A 20075-nucleotide genomic window follows, 5' to 3' on the forward strand; every position below is an offset into this window, starting at 1 on the left:
CGGTTTTAACAGCAGGTCCGTGAGTGGCTGTGTGGGGTGACATTTGGCGCGCTGTGCGCCCGCGACTCCCAAGCCTCCCCTGAGCTGGTCCAGAAGGGCTCCATGATCTATGGTGTCAACAGCTGATGAAAGATCTAGTAAGAGCCACGTGGTCACAATCCCCTGTCCCTCCCCCAACAGAGGTCACCCATCAGGCTCACCAAGGTATGTTCAGTCCTGAACCCAGATTGAAATGGATTTAGACCATTGGTTCCCAGAGTGAACAATACTGCCCTCTAGTGTGTGGTGGGATTACCTAGGGGGGGTGCTAAGCGGCAAGCACGTGGCAGTGGAGGTGGACCCCTTATTTACAATTGACCAGGTTTGAGCCTAGAGTGAAACACCTTCCTCACTTCACATTTAAAGTATCACTACTCTTAGAGCACTTTTCAGAGCTCTTCCCTTTGGTCACATTTTTATTTATGATTCTGAGTTGACACAAGATAGCCAATTATTGGCCATAGCTATTATTTCCTTATACTGTACTGAAGATGATAATACCAGGAATGAAACACTGAATTCAGCAAGAAAGTGCTTCCCACTTACCTGTTTATAGAAACGATAAGCCACAGTTTTGACTTGCTTTCAGCCAGATGGCACAGTGCCCATGTAAACCTCCAGTACAGATGCTTGGGACATTCTGTAGGACTGCACTCAAGCAAAGATCCACATGTTCCAGATCGACTGTTCCAAGTTACAGATTTATTTCTTACAAGATTAACAGGAACTCAGCAATCATTCTTCCTAAGACTTTTGACATCTAAACATAAGGAAACAGTTGGCAGCTGCCCTCTTGCCCCAGTAAATCACGACAGTGGAGCATCAGGTAGGGTTGTATACGGATCAAAATAGGCATAGCGTATGAGTATGTGAGTCAATCTGTCAATTTTTGGTTTCTTTTAGTTTCTCATTTTATCCCACCTTGAATTCAGTTCTCTGTTTCCCCCCATCAATTTACAATAAAAAAGTTATATTGAAAATCCACCAGCATTTTAGTGCAATTCTCTTAATATACTATTTTTAAAATATAATGTTGCCTATTATGTACACTTTTGCAAAGCAATTTCACCTAATATGATTCATTTTTGTATGCGGGTTCCACTAACATGCATTTTTCTCACACATTTCTTGGCTGCAGAACTACATTGCAAAACTCAGAGAAGTGCAAATTTCTAAGGTCAGCTGTATTTCGGTCCACATATTGTTTCAGAAAGAGCAAATTAAATAGACTTACCTTTGTATGTCAGTGCATTCTTTTCATTTAATATTGGAGGCTGGAGCCAGCCGGCAATCCAGATCTTTATTTCCCCCACCTGCTGCAGGTCACATTTGGCAGGTGGACAAGGCCACCCACCTGTCAACCAGCTGATGGCACAATGACATCAGATGAGGCACTTTTTGCCTGCATGGCTTGAAACGGTGTAGGCAAAGGCACAGCACTTTCCAAGCCTCAGCAATCAGCTGACCCTTGTAGCCAGCAAAGCCACTTGCACAGACATATCCAAGCTCCGAGTCATAACATGGAATCATAGAATTGTATTGCAAAGTTGGAAGGGACAGGGATCAAACCTACAACCTTGGCGTTATCAGCACCATACTCTAATCAACTGAGCTATCCAGGCTGATATACACAAATCTTTGCATCTGAATTGGAATTGTTTCTATTTCTTTTATAAAAAAAATCAAATTGTTTATTGCTTGTTGCGTGCCACCCTGTCCTCCTTTAAGAAGAACAGTGGAATATAAATTAAATAATAATAGTATAATGTAATATAATATAATATACCTATATCACGAGACCCAGGTGGCACTGTGGGTTAAACCACTGAGCCTAGGGCTTGCTGATCAGAAGGTCGGCGGTCCGAATGGGAGCGGGGTGAGCTCCCATTGCTTGGTCCCAGCTCCTGTCAACCTAGCAGTTCGAAAGCACGTCAAAATGCAAGTAGATAAATAGGAACCGCTACAGCGGGAAGGTAAACGGCGTTTCCATGTGCTGCTCTGGTTTGCCAGAAGCGGCTTTGCCATGCTGGCCACATGACCTGGAAGCTATACGCTGGTTCCCTCGGCCAATAACGCGAGATGAGCGCGCAACCCCAGAGTCGGTCACGACTGGACCTAATGGTCAGGGGTCCCTTTACCTTTACCTTACCTATATCACACTCTTGAGCAATGCAAAGAAATAGAGGAAAACAATAGAATGGGGAAAACCAGAGATCTGTTCAAGAAAATTGGAGATATGAAAGGAACATTTCGTACAAAGATTACCATAATCAAGGACAAAAGTGGTAAGGACCTAACAGAAGCAGAAGACATCAAGAAGAGGTGGCAAGAATACACAGAGGAATTATACCAGAAAGATATGGAGGTCTCGTACACCCCAGGTAGTGTGGTTGCTGACCTTGAGCCAGACATCTTGGAGAGTGAAGTCAAATGGGCCTTAGAAAGCACTGCTAATAACAAGGCCAGTGGAAGTGATGATATTCCAGCTGAACTATTTAAAATTTTAAAAGATGATGCTGTTAAGGTGCTACACCCAATATGCCAGCAAGTTTGGAAAACTCAGCAATGGCCAGAGGATTGGAGAAGATCAGTCTACATCCCAATTCCAAAGAAGGGCAGTGCCAAAGAATGCTCCAACTACCGCACAATTGCGCTCATTTCACACGCTAGCAAGGTTATGCTTAAAATTCTACAAGGCAGGCTTAGGCAGTATGTGGACCGAGAACTCCCAGAAGTGCAAGCTGGATTTCGAAAGGGCAGAGGAACCAGAGACCAAATAGCAAACATGCGCTGGATTATGGAGAAAGCTAGAGAGTTCCAGAAAAACGTCTACTTCTGCTTCATTGACTATGCAAAAGCCTTTGACTGTGTCGACCACAGCAAACTATGGCAAGTTCTTAAAGAAATGGGAGTGCCTGATCACCTCATCTGTCTCCTGAGAAATCTCTATGTGGGACAAGAAGCTACAGTTAGAACTGGATATGGAACAACTGATTGGTTCAAAATTGGGAAAGGAGTACGACAAGGTTGTATATTGTCTCCCTGCTTATTTAACTTATATGCAGAATTCATCATGCGAAAGGCTGGACTAGATGAATCCCAAGCCGGAATTAAGATTGCCGGAAGAAATATCAACAACCTCAGATATGCAGATGACACAACCTTGATGGCAGAAAGTGAGGAGGAATTAAAGAACCTTTTAATGAGGGTGAAAGAGGAGAGCGCAAAATATGGTCTGAAGCTCAACATCAAAAAAACCAAGATCATGGCCACTGGTCCCATCACCTCCTGGCAAATAGAAGGGGAAGAAATGGAGGCAGTGAGAGATTTTACTTTCTTGGGCTCCTTGATCACTGCAGATGGTGACAGCAGTCACGAAATTAAAAGACGCCTGCTTCTTGGGAGAAAAGCAATGACAAACCTAGACAGCATCTTAAAAAGCAGAGACATCACCTTGCCGACAAAGGTCCGTATAGTTAAAGCTATGGTTTTCCCAGTAGTGATGTATGGAAGTGAGAGCTGGACCATAAAGAAGGCTGATCGCCGAAGAATTGATGCTTTTGAATTATGGTGCTGGAGGAGACTCTTGAGAGTCCCATGGACTGCTAGAAGATCAAACCTATCAATTCTTAAGGAAATCAGCCCTGAGTGCTCCCTGGAAGGACAGATCGTGAAGCTGAGGCTCCAATACTTTGGCCACCTCATGAGAAGAGAAGAATCCTTGGAAAAGACCCTGATGTTGGGAAAGATTGAGGGCACTAGGAGAAGGGGACGACAGAGGACAAGATGGTTGGACAGTGTTCTCGAAGCTACGAACATGAGTTTGACCAAACTACGGGAGGCAGTGCAAGACAGGAGTGCCTGGCGTGCTATGGTCCATGGGGTCACGAAGAGTCGGACACGACTAAACGACTAAACAACAACAACATATCACACTCTTATTCCACCCTTTTTCTCCAGGGAGCATAGATACGGTAGGAGCACCATCCTATGCTTTTTCATATATTGTTACTTTCGGGATTGTATTTGTTTATTTAAAATACTTTCTGTCCTGCCTTTCAGCTCTCAGTGCCTTACCTCATTTGAATGACAAATTTTCTCAAAGCAGAGTATATGGTTTCCATCACCCCATTTTGAGGTAAGCCACACATAGAAAGTGAGGTCGACTAGTCTAAATGAGGTCTTGAACTCAGGCCATTCTGCCATTTCTGTGGCAGTAATTGGCGTAGTGTAAACTACACCAGTGTGCTAGTTACAGGTAGGTCTGACGTAGTCGAAACAAACAAACAAAAAATCCTTCCAGTAGCACCTTAGAGACCAACTAAGTTTGTCATCGAAGAAGTGTGCATGCACACAAAAGCTCATACCAATGACAAACTTAGTTGGTCTCTAAGGTGCTACTGGAAGGAATTTTTTTAAAAAAAATTTGTTTCAACTACACCAGTGTGGTTAAACACAAGCTACCACAAATATATTAAATGAACATAAAAGTATAACCGCTGCAGTGTTTACATAGTACATTCATGGGCTACAGATAGGTGGAAGCTTGTGTTTAAAGCTAGCAATTCAAGCTGCAGGCAGTCTTGCTCATGGTTAGAAATGTTCAGCTGGGAGAGAACTTGTAGGAACACCATGTGGGGTTAAAGCAGTGACGTTCAAACCAGGGTTCTGTGAGCAGATCCACAGGAACACAGGAAACTGCACTTAAGCGGAATCAAATGCAGTGGTGGATCTAGCTCAATATTCTCCACAAGCTGGGGGCAGCTCTTCGAGGTTTCAGATACAAGCCTTTTTCCCCCAATCTGGAGACAGTGGAGGCTGGTCCACTAGGGCAAATGGGGCACTGCCCCCCTTCCGCCAACCTCAGTCCACTTTCAGCCAAACCCCAGCTGCCTGCCTTCTTATTTACAACCAGTTCAGGAGGTGGCACTGACTTCCAGTTTCCTCTTCCTTAGTCTTAGTTGTGCCTTTCTAGATCTCAGTGGGGCAGGACTGCCAACTTGAATAAAATATTGTGGGGCCCAGGTAAGCCCTGCCCCGCAAAATTGATCACATGACGCAGTGCACATAAACCATTTGAATGGGAATGCCCATCAACTTTGTGGGGGCTCGGTCCCCTCAGTTATTTTATTGTGGGGGCCGAAACCCCCAAGACCACTAGGAGTTGGCTCCTATGCAACGGGGCTTACTTCTGAATAGATGTGCCTAGGATTGTACACTTCCATTTTGAGCCAGCCACCCTGAAGAGCATCCAGCGAGATTCTGAGGATGGGCTGAGAGTGGGATTTTACTGCTGGTGTGCTCTGTATAGATGCTTGAATTACAAAGCTGCAAACCTCCGGTGGATGCAATTGAGAAATGTAGGCTACAACCCTGTACACACTTCCCTGGGAGTAAGCCAGTGAACTCCATAGGTAGTGTCTGAGTAGAGACACACATTGGCTTGCAGCATTGAATGTTAAGCTCCTGTTTGGTTCACCAGGGACATGAGATATGGGTTGTATCCAGTATCCAGCCTGCTCAGAGTAGTAGAGCCCTCAGAATTGATGGACAAGGTTAGCTTAGGTCCACTAATTTCAGCAGATCTTCTCTGGGTAGAACTTAGTTGGTTACGGCCCAAAAAATGTAGCAATGGTCACCAGAAGAATGGCAGATTAAGTTGATGGTTTATGCCGAAATGGCTAAAATGACCGGAAGAATCAGAAATCAGGCAGACCAAAATTTTAATAAGGAATGGGGAAATTTTATAATTTATCTTAAAAATCATTCTAAACAGCTAACATTGTTACTAGGATTTTAATAACACTTGGATCTTAATGGTGACTTTCAGACATAATGGAGATGTAAAAGATTTGGATTATCATAAAAGGAGGAAATGATTAACAGTAGGACCCACAAAGGGGAGGAGGGAAGTCCAGGAGATTCCTTGGAATATTGTTTTTATGTTGTATGTTGGAAATGTGATTGGAAAATTTTAATCTGAAAAACCAAATAAATAAATTTAATAATAATAATAGTAGTAGTAGTAAACCAATTTGGGCAACTTTAATAGATTAGACAACTTCATGAAGGATCGGGCTCATCAATGGCTAGCAGCCCTAATGGCTATGTTCTGCCTCCACACAGTAGCTACACCTCTGAATACTGGTTGCTGTAAATCACAAGAGGGGAGAGTGCTTTTCTGCTCAGGTCCTGCTTATGGGCTTCTCATGAGCATGTGGTTGACCTCTGTGGGAACAGGATACTGCCCTAGATGGACCATTGGGCCTGATCCAGCAGGGCTCTTATGTGAGTTATTCGACCATGCACTGAGGCGCTGGCGTGTGAGAACAAGTACATAGTATCGACGCAACACAGCAACGTTTCTGCGTGTCTCCTGTGGCTTTATATTGCCTACTCACGTTGAATAGCACAGACCTCTCAGACAAAGAATGAATGGGTATAGTTATGCGGAAACAACACGCCAAACCCCCAGTGAAATAACATGCAACAGGTTAAGCATCAGGGAAAGCCACGCGCGGGGGGGGGCACTTTCGTTGCAATTACTGCTAGCAAACCTTCAGCTGAGCTTCGTGGGGGAAATCCCGGGGTTTGGATGCAGGAACGGAGATTGTTCCCAGAGCTGCTCTAACCTCAGCTGCCCCGGCGAGATGTTGCTTTAATGCACCAGCGCTACCTTTGTGTGTTGCGACTGTGCCTTTGCGGGGCAGTGGGTGGGTTGCTGCTGGGGACGAGGGCACCTTAAGGTGTCGGCACCTGCTGATCTGCCGGGGGCGGAACCCTTGCCTCTCTCCACCCGCCCCCCCTTCTCCTTGCCTGGGATTCTCTGCCAGCCACTTCCTGAGAAAGCGGCAGCCCAGGAGCCTGGAGGACCAGAATGATGACTTGAGCGGCGCTCTTCCATCATTCCAGCAAAACCTTCCTGCCGGGGGCTGGATCCACCAGGCGGCTGCGCTGCTGCATCCCTGAATGGAGAGGAGAGCCGGCTCCTTCCAAGAGGTAAGAAGCCACGAAATCATTACTACTTCCCTGTCTGTTTCAGGACTTGTTTCTCTCCCCCCCCCCGTCTATATCTCGAGGGTGGTCTTACAGGAGAACCTCTTTCCCTTCCTGGCGCTTCCCACGGCTCCATTGGCATCTGCAGGGGGGGCGTGGGCAGGGAGGGCCGCTGTCCCCCTCCCTCCCTCCCCAGATACTCAGCTTTCTGTTTTTAAAAAGCTTGCTTTTCTAGCATTTGTGGAGTCTGAGTTACCAGAAGAAATGTGCAGGCAGCATTCTTTTCTCTCTCTCTCCTTTTGCTGAGAAACTAGCCTATTCCCACCTGTCTGCTAATACTTTGTAGTTAAAAGAAAATCCTCAGGACGCCCATGCAGACCTTCCTTACTCTCATTGTCAGGGTCTCCATGTAAAGGGCTGACTTCATGCCAGTGGGAGCACCAAAATACATAGAGACCTAGAGACCTTAAACACACTCAAACATTATACAGATAAAAATATACCGTAGGTGTCCACAGAGGTGAGAAACTGAGACTGTTGCTCCCCCTGGAAAACCCTAACCCCCAGATTCCCAGGTTTCATTAAAACAAAACAGAGAAAGGGATTAAGTTTCTAGCTTTTGTAGAATCCGAGATCTGATGCAAACTGTTACAAGCATTATTCTTACTGAGAAACTAGCTTGCTTCACACTTTGAGTGTTCTGCTTTCTCCTTCCTCCATCCTCCGCCCCCCCCATCCCTTCTTTTGTGTGCTTGTGTACTTACTGTATATATTTTGTAGTATTATTTGTGTGTGTGTGTGTGTGTGTGTGTGTGTGTGATCAGGGAGTTTGGGATATAGTAGCTATCAATTAGGAAGTAGAGAAAGGACACAGTGACTGGTTAGATTTTTGAAAGACGTAGTTAACTTTAACTAGATGTGTTTTTGGGAAGTTGGCCCTATTGAATTTGTTGAATGCTTATTTGTTAAAGTGATTTGTAATAAAAAACTGTGCCTGCTTTAAAGAAAACTTCTGAGCTTCCATTTCGCTCCCAAAGGACCTGTTTTTTATAATCCACCTTTGGACATTAAGTCAATAAGGAAGTGAACAACAGGATAATGATCTGATGGGGGTGGGAATTTTCAGTAAGGCTGATTAGCAAACATTAGTGCCAACAGTTATAAGTATGCCAAGGTCTTTGAAAAAAGCAGGAAAGGATGATAAAAACAACTTACAGCTTTTATTAAAATAAAGCAGTGTATAAGTGTTGTGAAATAAAATAAAATACTAGCTGTTATCCTTGCTGAGGGACAGGTAACATTAAAAAAAACTGGTTCCGATTAATTTTCTTAGTATTATAAAATCTTAAAATTCGGTTGCAGCTGAAGTAATTCAAAACTACATATATAAACACAAGTGCTTGCACATGTAAACTTATTGCTTGCTTTATTGTTGAAGGAGTTTTATATGTTATTCTTCCTTATCACTTAACTGCAATGTTTATGTTAACAGGTGGTGCCCCAGGGCAAATAGCGTGTCTAGTCCTAGTAGAAATCAATAGGATTTTAATATACTTAGCAGCGCGTGTCCTGTCTCCTTCTGAAGTGCCTGGCTGGAATGTGTCATCAAATTGTGACACATCCTCCTCTGAATGGAGGATACAGAAGTGTGCGTGTATCGTCTAGATCAGGGGTCGGCAAGGTTTACCGGCCATGGGCCGGATCACTCCCATGGAGATCGTCCGTGGGCCGGACTGGCGCAGCACGACACCGGAAATCGCTTCTGCGCATGCCCAGACACTGAAAATAGAGCCTGCGCAGAAGCCATTTTCAGCATCCGGACATGCACAGACACAATTTCTGGTATCTGCACATGCGCAGATGCGATTTCTGGCACCGCTCTGCAAATCCCCACACTGCGCTGTGCCAGTTTAGCGCAGCGGGCGTGGGACTCACTGAGCGGGCGGCTCGGTTTGGCAGTGGCTCGTGGGCTGGTAAAACGGTCTTCGTGGCCCGTGTCCAGCCCATGGACGACCCCTGGTCTAGATTTTGTGTTGCTGGAATTCAGCCTTCTGTACAGAGGCGCCATCTGCACTATATATTTTTAAAGCGAAATTGTACCACTTTAAATAGTCATGGCTTCCCCCAAGGAATCCTAAAAACTGTAGTTGGTTGAGGGTGATAAAAGTTGTTAGGAGCTACAATTCCCACAACGATTTAACAGCCTATCCCTCTGCCAATGGAATTCTGGGAATTGTAGCTCTGGGTGGGGAACAGGAGTATCCTAACAACTCTCATCACCCCTAACAAATTGCAGTTCCCAGGATTATTTTTGGGATCCTATGACTGTTTAAAGTGGAGTGATACTGCTTTAAATGTATAGTGCAGATGAGGTCTAATGTAAGAGTATAGGGACGCGGGTGGCGCTGTGGTCTAAACCACTGAGCCTCTTGGGCTTGCTGATCGGAAGGTCGGCGGTTTGAATCATCGCAACAGGGTGAGCTCCTGTTGCTCTGTCCCAGCTCCTGCCAACCTAGCATGCCAGTACAAGTTGATAAACAGGTGACTTTGCAGTAGGAAGGTAAACGGCGTTTCCGTGTGCTCTGGCACTCGTCACGGTCATCTGTACACCAGAAGGGGTTTAGTCATGCTGGCCACATGAACCGGAAAACTGTCTGTGGACAAATGCAGGCTCCCTCAGCCTGAAAGCGAGATGAGCACCGCAACCCCATAGTCGCCTTTGACTGGACTTAACTGTCCAGGCGTCCTTACCTTTTACCTTAATGTAAGAGTCACATCTATTGCTCCACTTGCTTGTTCATCTTCCTCCATCTATATTTCGTCTCTGACCACACCCACCACTTCAGTGTGACCCCAAGAAAGATGCTCTTGAGGGAATGTGGCCCTCAGGCTGAAGAAAAGCTTCCCTATACCTGGTGTACAGGATTGCAACTTTAACTTTCTCTGCTGCATTCATCTTAGACCTCCAGCTTTGGGAGATGGGAAATTCAGGCATCTGCCTGAGCCCCCACCCCCAGCAGGATCCCCCCAGTCATAATCTTCTCACTGTTTAAAGCAGATTTCAAGAACATGACTTCCCCCACAATTCCTTTTTGGGTGGAAGCCATATGCTTTAAAAGTGCTTTAAATGTACAGTGTGGATGTGAGCTGGCTGCTATTCATGGTGGCTAGCTCAAGTGGATGGGCTTGTAGATTGGGATAAAGACTGCTCCGAAGTTTGTGGGGAGCCCTTGGAAAGCCTGGCGCCCAACATGTGTCTAATCAGCATGAGCATCATGCTCTCTGGAATCAAGGTGCGCAGAACAGGATCTGAACTCAGGTGAGCTGTCCTTACTTTATGGGCAATTTCCTCACCTGGCTGCCAAACTACCCATTTAGAAACTTTGGTGGCCAGTGGTAGGGCTGGCTCTGTACTTCTATGAGGATTAACTTTCAGCCTCAGTTTTCCTTCCATCTAGAAGCCTACCTTAACTGTATTTTTATGGGGAATAACGTGATAAAGGCTGTGAACCATATTATTTCACAACTGTCCTTCTGAAAACAGCACCCCTTGGCTCTGCACTACTTGCCAAACTCGATATACTTCTTTAGCATTGTTGTTGTTTAGTCGTTTAGTCGTGTCCGACTCTTCGTGACCCCATGGACCAGAGCATGCCAGGCACTCCTGTCTTGCACTGCCCCCCGCAGCTTGGTCAAACTCATGTTCGTAGCTTCGAGAACACTGTCCAACCATCTCGTCCTCTGTCGTCCCCTTCTCCTTGTGCCCTCCATCTTTCCCAACATCAGGGTCTTTTCCAAGGATTCTTCTCTTCTCATGAGGTGGTCAAAGTATTGGAGCCTCAGCTTCAGGATCTGTCCTTCAAGTGAGTACTCAGGGCTGATTTCCTGAAGAATGGATAGGTTTGATCTTCTTGCAGTCCATGGGACTCTCAAGAGTCTCCTCCAGCACCATAATTCAAAAGCATCAATTCTTCGGCGATCAGCCTTCTTTATGGTCCAGCTCTCACTTCCATACATCACTACTGGGAAAACCATAGCTTTAACTATACGGACCTTTGTCGGCAAGGTGAAGTCTCTGCTTTTAAAGATGCTATCTAGGTTTGTCATTGCTTTTCTCCCAAGAAGCAGGCGTCTTTTAATTTCGTGACTGCTGTCACCATGTGCAGTGATCATGGAACCCAAGAAAGTAAAATCTTTAGCATTAGTGGAACATTTATATTTGCCCCATAGTAGCAGAAACCTAGAAGGTAGACTGTGGAGAAAAAGCATATTTCTCTGTAAATCAAGGTGTGGTTACTAATATCTCTATCTCTCGGTGTGTGTATGCTATATCTTTAAAGCACATTTCCCTCCTCTAGGAATTCTGGGCAATGTAGTTTGTTAAGTGTTGCTGGGAATTATAACTCTATGAGGGGTAGACTACACTAGCGACCAGAATTTTTGGAGGGGGGAAATGTGCTTTGAATATATGCAGCCTGCCTGTTTGCTGAGGGCCAAATCAATTTATGGGAGGGGGCTGGGCACGTGGTGGTGGGGGTGCAGTTGTGTGGGAGAAGGCAGTCAAAAGTGGGTGGGCAATGGATGTAAATTTAGGCTTTTTTTTGACATACCCTGGTGTGACTGGGGAAGATGTGTGGCCTGGAGAGAGTCCAAAGGACCAAAGAGAGAAGGCAGCCTGTGGTTCAGCCTTCCTGATCTATCTTAATGGGAAATAGTTTTCTAAAATGATACCATGGTTGCAGAGATCCCTAATGCAATTGCTGTGTTCTTTAAAAACAAACAAAGAATTCGTATATTTTATTTTCCTCTCCTTCCTGCTCCAAATGAACTTGGTCGGTGAAGTTCTTGAAAGCGATACATCTCATTAAATTATAACCTGGAACTGGTAGCAAACACAGTATTCAGTTCGATGTAATCTGAGAAGCCAAAGAGCCCCACTCTTTGTTGATTCCGATGGCTCAAGCTATTACTTTGAGGTTGCAGTTTCTCCCTGCTCAAGTTGTTGGTTGAGAACATCCTGAAAGCAATAAAGTGAATGAACTAAAATAAATAAATACCCAGAGCCAGTGAAGCTACAAGTCTATAGCAGGGACAAGGAAGAACGACCTTAAATGAGTCCAGAGAAATATACCTTGCCACTGCACTGCCCTTCTTCCCCTCACAGAGCTTCCCAGAGAACTCTGGGAATTGTCACTGTATGGTGAGAATGGGCTCTCTCCCAACAATTCTCAGCACCCTTAGAAAACTGCAGCTCTTAGGATTCTTTGGGGGAAGTGGTGGCTATTTAAGGTGGTGTGATACTGCTTCAAATGTATGGGGCAGATAGGATATATAGGAGGGGAGGGAACATAATAATAACAATAATAAATAATTTATTATTTATACCCCAGCCACTCTGGGCGGCTTCCAACAGAAGAATAAAATAATCAATTAAAGATTAAAAGCCTCCCTAAACAGGGCTGCCTTCAGATGTATTCTAAAAATCTGGTAGCTGTTTTTCTCTTTGACATCTGATGGGAGGGCATTCCACAGGGTGGGCGCCACTACCGAGAAGGCCCTCTGCCTGGTTCCCTGCAACTTGGCTTCTCGCAACGAGGGAACCGCCAGAAGGCCCTCGGCACTGGACCTCAGTGTCCAGGCAGAACGATGAGGGTGGAGATGCTCCTTTAGGTATACTGGACCGAGGCCATTGCAAAGAGACTCCTTGATCCTGGAGCTTGTCCTGTTTGTTTTGACCTCGGTGATAAAATCACTAAATAATAGCATGATGTGCTAAGGTGTATACTGACTGAGGGCGAAATGACACACTGTGTTTAACTGTATGATTGAATTTGACATGTTTTTTTGTGTGTGTGTGTGTTTGAAAGAAAAAGAAAGTAGCTGGAGAGAGCAGAATCAATGCTGTGTGTGTGTAAAACTATTCCTTTCTGTGTTACACAAATTAGTTTTGTGGAAGCGTAAACACGCTTCCTTCAGGATTCTGGGAAGAAAAAAAAGAGGTTTGCTGATGGTGTTGGTATCGTGTTGGTATCGAAGTCCAAGTAAAAGAATGTATTAACTTATTCGCCATGTTTTATATTGCCACCTGGAACTTTTGCTGACAGCTGGTTCCTGATAACATGATAGAGAAGGTAGGCTGCTTATGTTTAAATAAAATGCCTGACCTTTGTCTTGAGGCCCATGAAAGCATTTCCACCTTTCCTGGTCTCGCTGAACAAATGCCAAAGGTATACCAACTCTTTTAGCACTCAGTATTTCCTTGTGGTTTCTAAGTGACGTAGTGGATATTTGAAGATGGAATTTGTGTTTGTTTTTTTGGCAAGCTAAAACATGTCATCTCATAGTAATAACACAAAAAGGCCGGAACAGGTTAATCCTAACCTGAAGACAAAAACGCAGTTGAGAAGAAAGAATTTTGGCTTTTCTATTGAGCTCCAGTGCTGTTAGACTGATCAATGGAATTTGTCCCCGGATGGAAAGATACCTTTTTAAGTATTGTAAGAAAGAAAAATGGGGGCAGGAGGGGGGGGTCAACAATAAAAAATACAAAACAATCCACAATTCAACCAAATCATAAACCAAAATATTAGCATAAAAATCAAGACCATAATCCTTAACCAGGGTTTGTCCTTAACCCAAGGTTTAAAACTGAGATTTCAGGCTCTGTTATCGGCACTTAACCACAGTTAACATTAGAGCTGATGTAATTTGATCTGTAGTTAAGCTGGTTGAGACATACCCCCCCAACGTTTCTCTGATGAAAATAGGGGTGCCCTATTCCACAATAGTGATATAAATAATTTTATTCTTTATACCCTACCCATCTGACTGGGTTGCCCCAGCCATTCTGGGCAGCTTCCAGCATACATAGAAACATAATAAACCATGAAACATTTTTTTAAAAACTTCCCTACAGGTGGCGCTGTGGGTTAAACCACAGAGCCTAGGGCTTGCTGATCAGAAGGTCGGCGGTTTGAATCCCTGCGACGGGGTGAGCTCCCGTTGCTCGGTCCCAGCTCCTGCCCACCTAGCAGTTCGAAAGGACGTCAAAGTGCAGGTAGATAAATAGGTACCACTACAGCAGGAAGGTAAACGGCGTTTCCGTGTGCTGCTTTGGTTCACCAGAAGCGGCTTTGTCATGCTGGCCACATGACCTGGAAGCTGTACGCCGGCTCCCTCGGCCAATAAAGCGAGATGAGCGCCGCAACCCCAGAGTCGGTCGCGACTGGACCTTACGTGGTTTCCCATCACCATCATCCCAAAATACTACATCTAAAGGACACCCAATGAGTTGAATTGGGGTAGATTCGGGCTGGATAAACGGAGCTATCTTGTCTTTAGTGGGTTACATTCAACACAGAGTATATACACTGAAATTCATGGACTGCAGCAAGTAACGTCCATGATTGAGTAGGGCTAACTCTGGATATAACCCTATGCATTTATGACATTCATTGTTAGAAGAAGACATGTTGGCTTCTGAGTTTGATGGCTTTGAAAGGAAAGGAAAGAAACTCAAAGAGGACAAGGGTATCAGTGGCTACTAGTTGTGATCGCTCTGTGTAACACTTTTGTTGGGGATAGGGGACCTGTAGCCCCCTAGCAAAGTGAAACATGCCCAGTTCAACTCCTCATAGGACTTCTGAGAGGGTATGCGATTTTTAACTGAGAAAACTCTGTGTGTGAGAGGATGGGGGGGGGGGGAGAGATTGAGAGAGAGTTAAAGTTAAAGGGTTAAACAAGAGGGTGTGAGTGTGAAGGATTGGCTGGAACGTATTTTAATCTAATTTCTTTTAAAATAGATTCGGGATGAAACTTTGCCCAGTAAAAAACTGAAAACAGTCCACCAAGTTGATTTCTGAACATCTTTCATACGAAGGCAAATATTTGGATGCGTCATGTCTTTCCACTACAATAACGAAGCCTTTGAAAACCCAGACTATCACCACTCTGAAACGCTAGAGATTGACAGAATGTAAGTCTGAAATATAGCATATAAAAGACTAAGTGGTTGCTATTGTTGAATTAGCAAAGCAAATAATGGTGCGTATTCCTAGAATAAACCTAGCTACTCATTCTGTGCATTGATATCTAGATTATTTATTACAAGTAAAAGTATTTCTATTCAGGGTGCCAATGAGACACACCCTTCTCCAGTAAGCCATTTCATTTCCTTAGAATTCTGTTTATATTTCCCGATTGGCAGTATGTTACTAAATATGCTTAGTAGCAGAGTTACTTTTGTAACACAGGCAGAATCCAAAGAGAAAAGAAATCTAGATAATAATACCTCACTGAGAAAAATGAACATAAACAGTATATAATTTGAGGAAAGAGGACCAGAGAGCTTTTCTTTTGTAATTCCAGCCTTCTACATAGCAGGGAAACCTTGAACCAAACATAAAGAGGAAAACTCCTTCACAACTACACAGCCAATTGGAGCATGTATTGCCACTGCAACCCAGACTTACTAGGATGTGCATTTCTGGTCTCTGAGAGGAGACCTCTACTAATTGCACAGAAGACACAATATCACCAGTGTCACAGACACCAACATTTTACATATGCAACACACATTCAAAATAAGATTCACATTTTCATTAAAAGAGCTGGGGAACTTTTGGCCCTCCAAATGTTATTGGACTCGAATCCCATCAGCCATCACCATTGACCTTGCTAGCTAGGGGCCAAAGGTTCCCCAAGCCTATTTCAGGTCATGCTCAAAGATGGCTACTCTTAGGTGGTTATATGGAGGGAAAAGGCTATCAGTGGCAACTAGTCATGAGGGCTGCATGCTTCCTCTCAGATCAGAGGGGGCATGCCTCGCACTACCACTTGCTGGAGATTGTGAGGACGAGAATTTGTGTCCTGCTAGTCTTTGTTCCAGAGGTATCTGAATAACCATTGTGAGATACAGGAAGTTGAACTAGATAGTCCTGGGGCCACCAATGTGGCACCCATGGGCAAATAGTGCCCTTTAGAACTGCCTCTAATCATGAAGCCTTTGAATCATTGTCCCTACAAACGCACACTCCCTTTCATCATGAGATAGTGAGAGGGTGGTTAGCTTTTCAGACCTATAGTCGGATCCACCAGGGCTCTTCCGACGTTTTTAGGACCCAGGTGGCGCTGTGGTTAAATCACTGAGCCTAGGGCTTGCTGATCAGAAGGTCGGCGGTTCGAATCCCTGTGATGGGGTGAGCTCCCGTTGCTTGGTCCCAGCTCCTGCCAACCTAGCAGTTCGAACGCATGTCAAAAATGCAAGTAGATAAATAGGAACCGCTACAGCGGGAAGGTAAACGGCGTTTCCATGTGCTGCTCTGGTTTGCCAGAAGCGGCTTTGTCATGCTGGCCACATGACCTGGAAGCTATATACCGGCTCCCTCGGCCAATAATGCGAGATGAGCGCGCAACCCCAGAATCGGTCACGACTGGACCTAATGGTCAGGGGTCCCTTTACCTTTACCTTTAAGCAAAGCCTACATTTCACTTCCTTCCCCCCTCTCTTTATTTCTCACACAGAAGACCCTATCAGAGGAGCACTTCTTTTCATTTTAATCCTTACGGCGCCTCTCCCTATGAATCCGATGTTGATTACGACAACGCGGAAGAACGAGGACGGAGCTCGTTTGTGCTGATGCCTATGAGCTCAATGCGGACTCCATCTGATGACGATGAATACAGGCGGACAGATTTTGTGCCCGAGATGTCCAGTGCAAATCCATATGGAAACTCTCATAGTATGTCATTGCATTTTATGTATGCAAGTTGTAACGGAATAATGCAGAACATTTTGAGGCTACTATAATGGGGAAATGCAAGTGGGAACCCCAAGAAAAGGATTCCACATGAAGTGTTGATGTTTTTAAGAGCCTAGCTGCTCCTTTCCATAATCCATCTTTCCTAGTTTTCCATCCCTCCAAAAACAATTTGTCAGCCTTTCGTAGGCATTCGGTGCATACTGAACTGTTTTGGGTGTCCTCCTCTCACTGGCGTAGCAAGCCCAGATGGTACCTGGTGTGGCACCCCGTATGGACTGCACATGTGCGCATAGCTGCCAAGTTCTCCCTTTTTAAAAGGGAAATTCCATTATGCTGAATAGGCTTCCTCGCGAGAAAAGGGAAAACTTGGCAGCTGTGTATGTGCGGCATCCCGTGTGTGCACACTCTGTACGGGGTGCCGCACATGCGCAGTCCGTACGGGTTGCCGCTGGTGCGCGACAGCCTTATGGGCTGCCGCTTGCGCATGGCGGTACCCTGTACGGACTGTGCCTTACGGGGTGCCACTCACGCGGCAGCCTATACGGCCGCCATGCACAAGCGGCAACCCGTACGGACTGCGCATGTGGGGCACACAGGCGCCGCACCGGGTACCACCTGGGCTTGCTACGCCAGTGCAAACAGCTTGTGAATTTGGTTGTGCCCTGGCTGTCATTTTGCTTTGGGCTGTACTGTGTCAGAGTGGAGGCGGGGCATATATGTGACTGAAAGCTCTTCCATGCAAAAATGTACAAAATCCCTAGACACAGAGAAAACTAGTGCATCGGGGTCCTAGCTTTCCCCCTGGATTTGTGTGTGTGTGTGTGTGTGGACTACAAGAAGAGATGCAATTTGCTTCTGTATTTTTCTTTTTTCTTCATTAGTTAATCCTTCATTTGAGTATGAACCAGAATTAACACAGAGGTCGCCTGCTGCTAATAATCTATTGAATGATCCTTATGCACATAGACTGGGTGATATGCCTGATGGAGGTAAGATTTATGGGATATAATGGCATTGTTGAAACATTTAAGTTTCGATATAAAAAATATATTCAGAGTAGGTTTCACAGCTGATTTGAACTTTAAATACTGTGTAAGAAAATTTACTGAATAGGCAAATATCATTTGATTATGAAAAGTGTTTTGAAGTATATTCTAAATGATATAGAGATCATGTATCCTGGTGTTTGTTTGTTTCCTTCACCCTTAGGTTCTAAGGTAGGTTACAGAATTAAAACACATTATTAAAAGCAATTTAAAACAGCTTACAGTCATAAAAACATACACTTCAGTTGTCAAAAGCCAGGGGGGGAAACGTGTCTACAGCATTCTCCAGAAGCTGTATAATGAAGGTGTCAGACACACTTCTGTGTGAGGTAGTTCTACAACTTAAGGGCTAGCACAGTGAATGCCCTGTCCTGTCACCCTCCTCAAGCCTCTGAGGGCAGAGGAACTAACTGCACGAGGGTCCCCTGTGCCGATCTCAGTACCCATAAGGGTCTGTGGGGAAGAAGGTGGCCTTTCAGATATATGGGACCCGAGTCATTCTCTGCAGTGTGATTTTTCTTCCTACCTCGGCATAAAACAAGAAATGCAATTGTGAGTGATGTCTTTAAAATCTCTGGCTTGGGCCATTTGGGCTCAGTGGCGGTTTTTGTGTCTTGATTTTTGAAATATGGCAGCCCTATGCTATGGTTTTCCCAGTAGTGATGTATGGAAGTGAGAGCTGGACCATAAAGAAGGTTGATCGCCGAAGAATTGATGCTTTTGAATTATGGTGCTGGAGGAGACTCTTGAGAGTCCCATGGACTGCAAGAAGATCAAACCTATCCATTCTCAAGGAAATCAGCCCTGAGTGCTCACTGGAAGGACAGATCCTGAAGCTGAGGCTCCAATACTTTGGCCACCTCATGAGAAGAGAAGACTCCCTGGAAAAGACCCTGATGTTGGGAAAGATTGAGGGCACTAGGAGAAGGGGACGACAGAGGACGAGATGGTTGGACAGTGTTCTTGAAACCATGAACATGAGTTTGACCAAACTGCAGGAGGCAGTGCAAGACAGGAGTGCCTGGCATGCTCTGGTCTATGGGGGTCACAAAGAGTTGGACATGACTAAACGACTAAACAACAACAACAATGTTAGGGATGGGAATGAAATTCTTTCCAAGCTAAGTTCTGCCATTTCCCTTCAAAGTAGTAATGTCTTCCATTCATGAGAAACAAAGATCAAGCTATTTTGTTCTTCATAACAGACAGAACAAAAGGTCCTCTTTTCTTACTGAAACCTCCTTTCTGACTCCTTTCTTACTGAAATCTTTCTGGGGGGTGAAATCGATTCCCCAAAGAATCAACTGAATAATAAACATGTAAATATTGAGAATCCAGACGGCACATCGGACACAAAGCATTCTGGCCCAGTTAAGTGGTTGCAGGGGAAACCTTTTCAGGGCAAAAATACTTCAGCCACCATGGAGACTGTTGGAGACCTGGAAAAGTTTACCTAAAAGTTTACCTAAAAACAAATGCTTCAGATGTTCCACCTCCATTTAGGCGAGGAATAATATTTAAAAAATCATTTGCCAAAGGAAGAATGCCGTGAATAAATGCCCTGTTGTCCCCAGACCATTAGAGGCCAATTAATTGCATCTTCTGACTCTGAAGTGGAAGGTATAAGTACCCATGGCATTCAGATTCTGCTGCTGTCAAATTTTGAAGTGTATGCACATAACTGTATATAGCAGGTATACACACAAACCCGTGGCTTAATTGATGGGGGTGGGGCTGTCACCAGCAAATATCTCCAGTGCTTAAAAGCTTGCATTGGTTGCCCATATGCTTCCAGGTTCAAATTTCTTAACAGCAGAACCATTTAGTTCAACAAAGCTTGCTTAAGGAGATTCCAGTGACTTTTTGACATTTAATGACACTGGTCTTCATATTTCAGCACTGGTATGGGACACCTTCAAGGCTGTGGTTTGGGGTACTCTTATTAGCAACACAGTACACTGAAACAAGAGAGTAAAGTCCTTTGTCTACCATTACTTGAAGACATTTAGGAATAGGATAACATAAAATTACATCTAGTAAATGTGCTTACTGACAGTTACCTGGGAAAATAAAACAGCTTTACTCACTAGATATCCCCAGAATTGTGACCATTCAATATCTTAAACAATCCTATTATGAACTTGGTAATGAAAACTCAAGGGTTTTAGCTAACCAGTTATGGAAAAGGAAAAGAATCAGATTAATTTTTTTTAAAGTGGGAAACTGTGAAATA

At 44.6% G+C, this 20075-nt stretch overlaps 1 protein-coding gene across 2 annotated transcripts in view; it reads left to right on the forward strand.

Moving 5' to 3' along the window:
* The first annotated feature begins 6688 nt into the window (after positions 1-6688).
* TMC5 (transmembrane channel like 5) overlaps positions 6689-20075 on the forward strand; it is a 42666-nt gene continuing 29279 nt past the window's right edge. The window contains exons 1-4 of one of the 2 annotated variants that reach the window (XM_088656862.1): positions 6689-7038; positions 14838-15010; positions 16561-16775; positions 17678-17785. In XM_088656862.1, coding sequence (XP_088512988.1) covers positions 14934-15010; positions 16561-16775; positions 17678-17785 — 400 coding nt within the window. In that variant the 5' untranslated portion in view covers positions 6689-7038; positions 14838-14933. Of the gene's footprint in view, positions 7039-14837; positions 15011-16557; positions 16776-17677; positions 17786-20075 lie in introns of both variants that reach the window. The other variant, XM_088656861.1, reaches the window with a different exon arrangement.

The sequence above is a fragment of the Zootoca vivipara genome, chromosome 13 (genome assembly GCF_965207765.1).
Source record: "Zootoca vivipara chromosome 13, rZooViv2.hap1.1, whole genome shotgun sequence".
Classification (NCBI taxonomy): Eukaryota; Metazoa; Chordata; class Lepidosauria; order Squamata; family Lacertidae; genus Zootoca; species Zootoca vivipara.